The sequence below is a fragment of the Trypanosoma theileri genome (assembly GCF_002087225.1).
Source record: "Trypanosoma theileri isolate Edinburgh chromosome Unknown TM35_Tth_9_V1, whole genome shotgun sequence".
NCBI lineage: Eukaryota > Euglenozoa > Kinetoplastea > Trypanosomatida > Trypanosomatidae > Trypanosoma > Trypanosoma theileri.
The window spans coordinates 387,800-390,669 of NW_021639851.1; the positions used below are offsets into that span (position 1 = coordinate 387,800).

General features: G+C 41.9%; 1 protein-coding gene across 1 annotated transcript; it reads left to right on the forward strand.

Moving 5' to 3' along the window:
* Positions 1-38: 38 nt before the first annotated feature.
* TM35_000092540 (uncharacterized protein) lies at positions 39-2,531 on the forward strand (the record flags this gene model as incomplete). Its single annotated transcript, XM_029024493.1, has 1 exon — positions 39-2,531. One exon carries the CDS (start codon positions 39-41, stop codon positions 2,529-2,531), a length of 2,493 nt encoding a protein of 830 aa, XP_028884270.1.
* Between the last annotated feature and the right edge of the window lie 339 nt (positions 2,532-2,870).

Here is a 2,870-nt window from a genome sequence, read left to right on the forward strand (position 1 = left end):
AAAAAAAAAAGAAAAAAGGAAAAGAGATTAAAAGAAAAATGGATGAATCCACTCACACACATAATCCACCAGCACGACTACGTGTCTCATTCGCACGGCGTGGAAGTGAGGCGGTGGCTTCAAGTTTCATCACAACACCATCGCAGCGCATCACTTCAGCAAACGCAGATGAAGAGAACAGAGAAGCTACACATGACCAATCACACTTGGGTGGTGGCAGTCCCGTTATTCTCATTGATCCAAAAAAGATCAATGATTTTTGGCGATTTCGCGCTATTTTCTTTGGAATGCTGCTGATGATCAATACCTCTACACAAGGATTATTTTCTATATTTGGATTATATATGCAGAGGACGCATGGATATGATATACCGACAATGGTGGATATCATTACCTGTGGTACCACATTCGGTTTATTTGTATTTCCCTTTGGTGCACTGTATGAATTTATTGGACCGAAGATTGTGATTGCACTTGCAACGGCTATCACGGCTCTCTCACATCTTCTCTTTGCATTGACGTTTGGTGGACACATTGATGCCTCCAAGGCACGTTTTTGTATATATTTTGCCTTAATGAATTGGGGATGTTATGCCTTTGAAGTGGTGGCATTACCCGCCGTGTTGGGATTCACTCCTCGTAATCGTGCGCAGCCAACGGGATTAATGAACACTTTCACTGGATTAGGACCATCTGTTTTCACAACCATTTTCCGAGCCTTTTTTAATGATCGTTATGATCATTTAATGTATTTTCTCATGGCTATTGTTCTCGGTTTTGGGGCTACCGCAGTTGTATTTTTAGATAATGCACCTTATGTTATCACACGAGTGGAGGAAAAACACATTTCACTGCGGGAACGTCTGAGTAGACAACTCATTCGCAATCGCTTCATGTCTCAATTATTACCCAAACGACGTTTACAGATTCTGGCCGGTATAATGGTGCTTTTAAATATTTATCTCACCGTACAATCTATTGCTGTGGCTTATACCATAGATACTATGACGAAGAGCCGGTATATAGGAATAGCCGTTGGTGCCATCGTCATTGTATTGTCATTACTTGTGATTGTGATTCCACTACACTGTTTGGATGGCCCTACGGCGCAGGATCAACTTGTACTGGAAAGAGCACGAGAAAGAGAACAGGAGTTAATGGAAAGAAGAAAGAAAAGGCATTTAAGAGGAGGGAATACTGGGGAAACAGAACCCACGACACTAGAAATATCTCATGAACCCTTTGGCAGGGATGCGGATGGAGAAAGCCCGGAAAGCACCTCAAGTAATATTTTACAACAAGAAGAAAACCAAGACAAGGGGAATATGATAAATCATAATAGAAATGTTCTGCGAAGTCTTACAGCAGTGGAGGTGGTGGAAGAGAGAATGACTGCCAAATCCGAAGTGGAGTATCAGCCTGTTGATCCTAATGTAAATCTCATTGAGACGGATGAGGTACTCCCAGTAGAAGAGATTGGACAAAGTGACTCTGCCAATGCATTGCAACAGTGGTTGTATAATGCCTCAGTGGTGAGAAGTACAGTGGATCCTGAGGCACTTTCCGCTCATGGTGGTAATGCTCCTGAGGCCGCGGAATTGGAAGTCATCACACGTGAAGTCTCCACATATGATCATCCTCATGTGGAAACCATTACGGTTTGTAATGAGGTGTTCGTTACTCCTGTGTATGAGACCACCTTTTTGGAGAGTTTAACCTACATAGATTTATGGCTTCTCTTCTACACCACCTTTGTGATATGGGGTATTGGTTTAACTATGACGACAACGTGGAATATTAGTATTATGGTTGGATCACGCTTTGAGGGATTAGATACAAAAACAACAACTCTCTTTGCCACGATTGCAAGTGTCTCCACGGCGTTTGGTCGGGTGTCGGTTGGTAGTTATGAGATGATGCTTCCATTCTTGGGGGAACGTCTTGGGGTTTCCCTGCCAGCCACGGTTGCCTATCCTTTACCAAGTATATTAATGACCCTTGCGCTTATCTTTTATCTTTCCTTCCCTGGGAATTATTCCCTGCTGGTGGTGTATCTACTCGCCCCCATCGCCTATGGTTTCAGTACATCCATGACTATTTACGTTATTGGTATTATCTTCAAACGAGATATTGGCATGCATTACGGTTTCTGTTTCTTGGGAGCGGCCTTGGGTATGGCGGCCCTCTACCGTGGACTTCTCTTCGGTGTTTACGATAAACACAAACTGGTGGTTCCGCCCGGTTTTCTTCCTCCCACGCTGCAGGGTGTCTGCCGGGGGAATGTGTGTATGCGAACAACACTGATTGTTTATTTGGTGCTTGCCGTTACTTCTATTGGCTCCAGTGTGCTGCTGCATTACCGCTACTGGAGACTGGTGCACGGCAAACTGAAGTACCGGCGGGTGATCACACATCTCGTGAAGAAGGGACTCCGCCGTGGACGCCCACAGAAGGTCAGACCATCGCAACAACAACAAGAAGAAGAAAAAGAAAAAGAAGAGAGAGATATAGATCGGAATGAAAATGCGTAGAAAGTGATTTTTTATTTTTATTTTTAATCGCTTCTTCTTTTTATTGTTGTTGTTGTTGTTGTTGTGATTATAATTATAATTGTAATTATTGTTATAGTTATGCTTATTCCTTCTCTTATTAAGATTGCTTTCTTCTACTTATGATGATGATGACGGTGGTCTTCATTATTATTATTATTATTATTATTATTATTATTATTATTATTATTGTTTTTTTTTACTGCAAAGGACTCTTCTCCTCTCTGCTTCACCCACACCTTATTTTCCTTTATATGGAATTTGTTTGTATTGGTTGGAGCATTGGGGTTTAGTTTAGTTGCTCTTTTTTTTTTCTTTTCT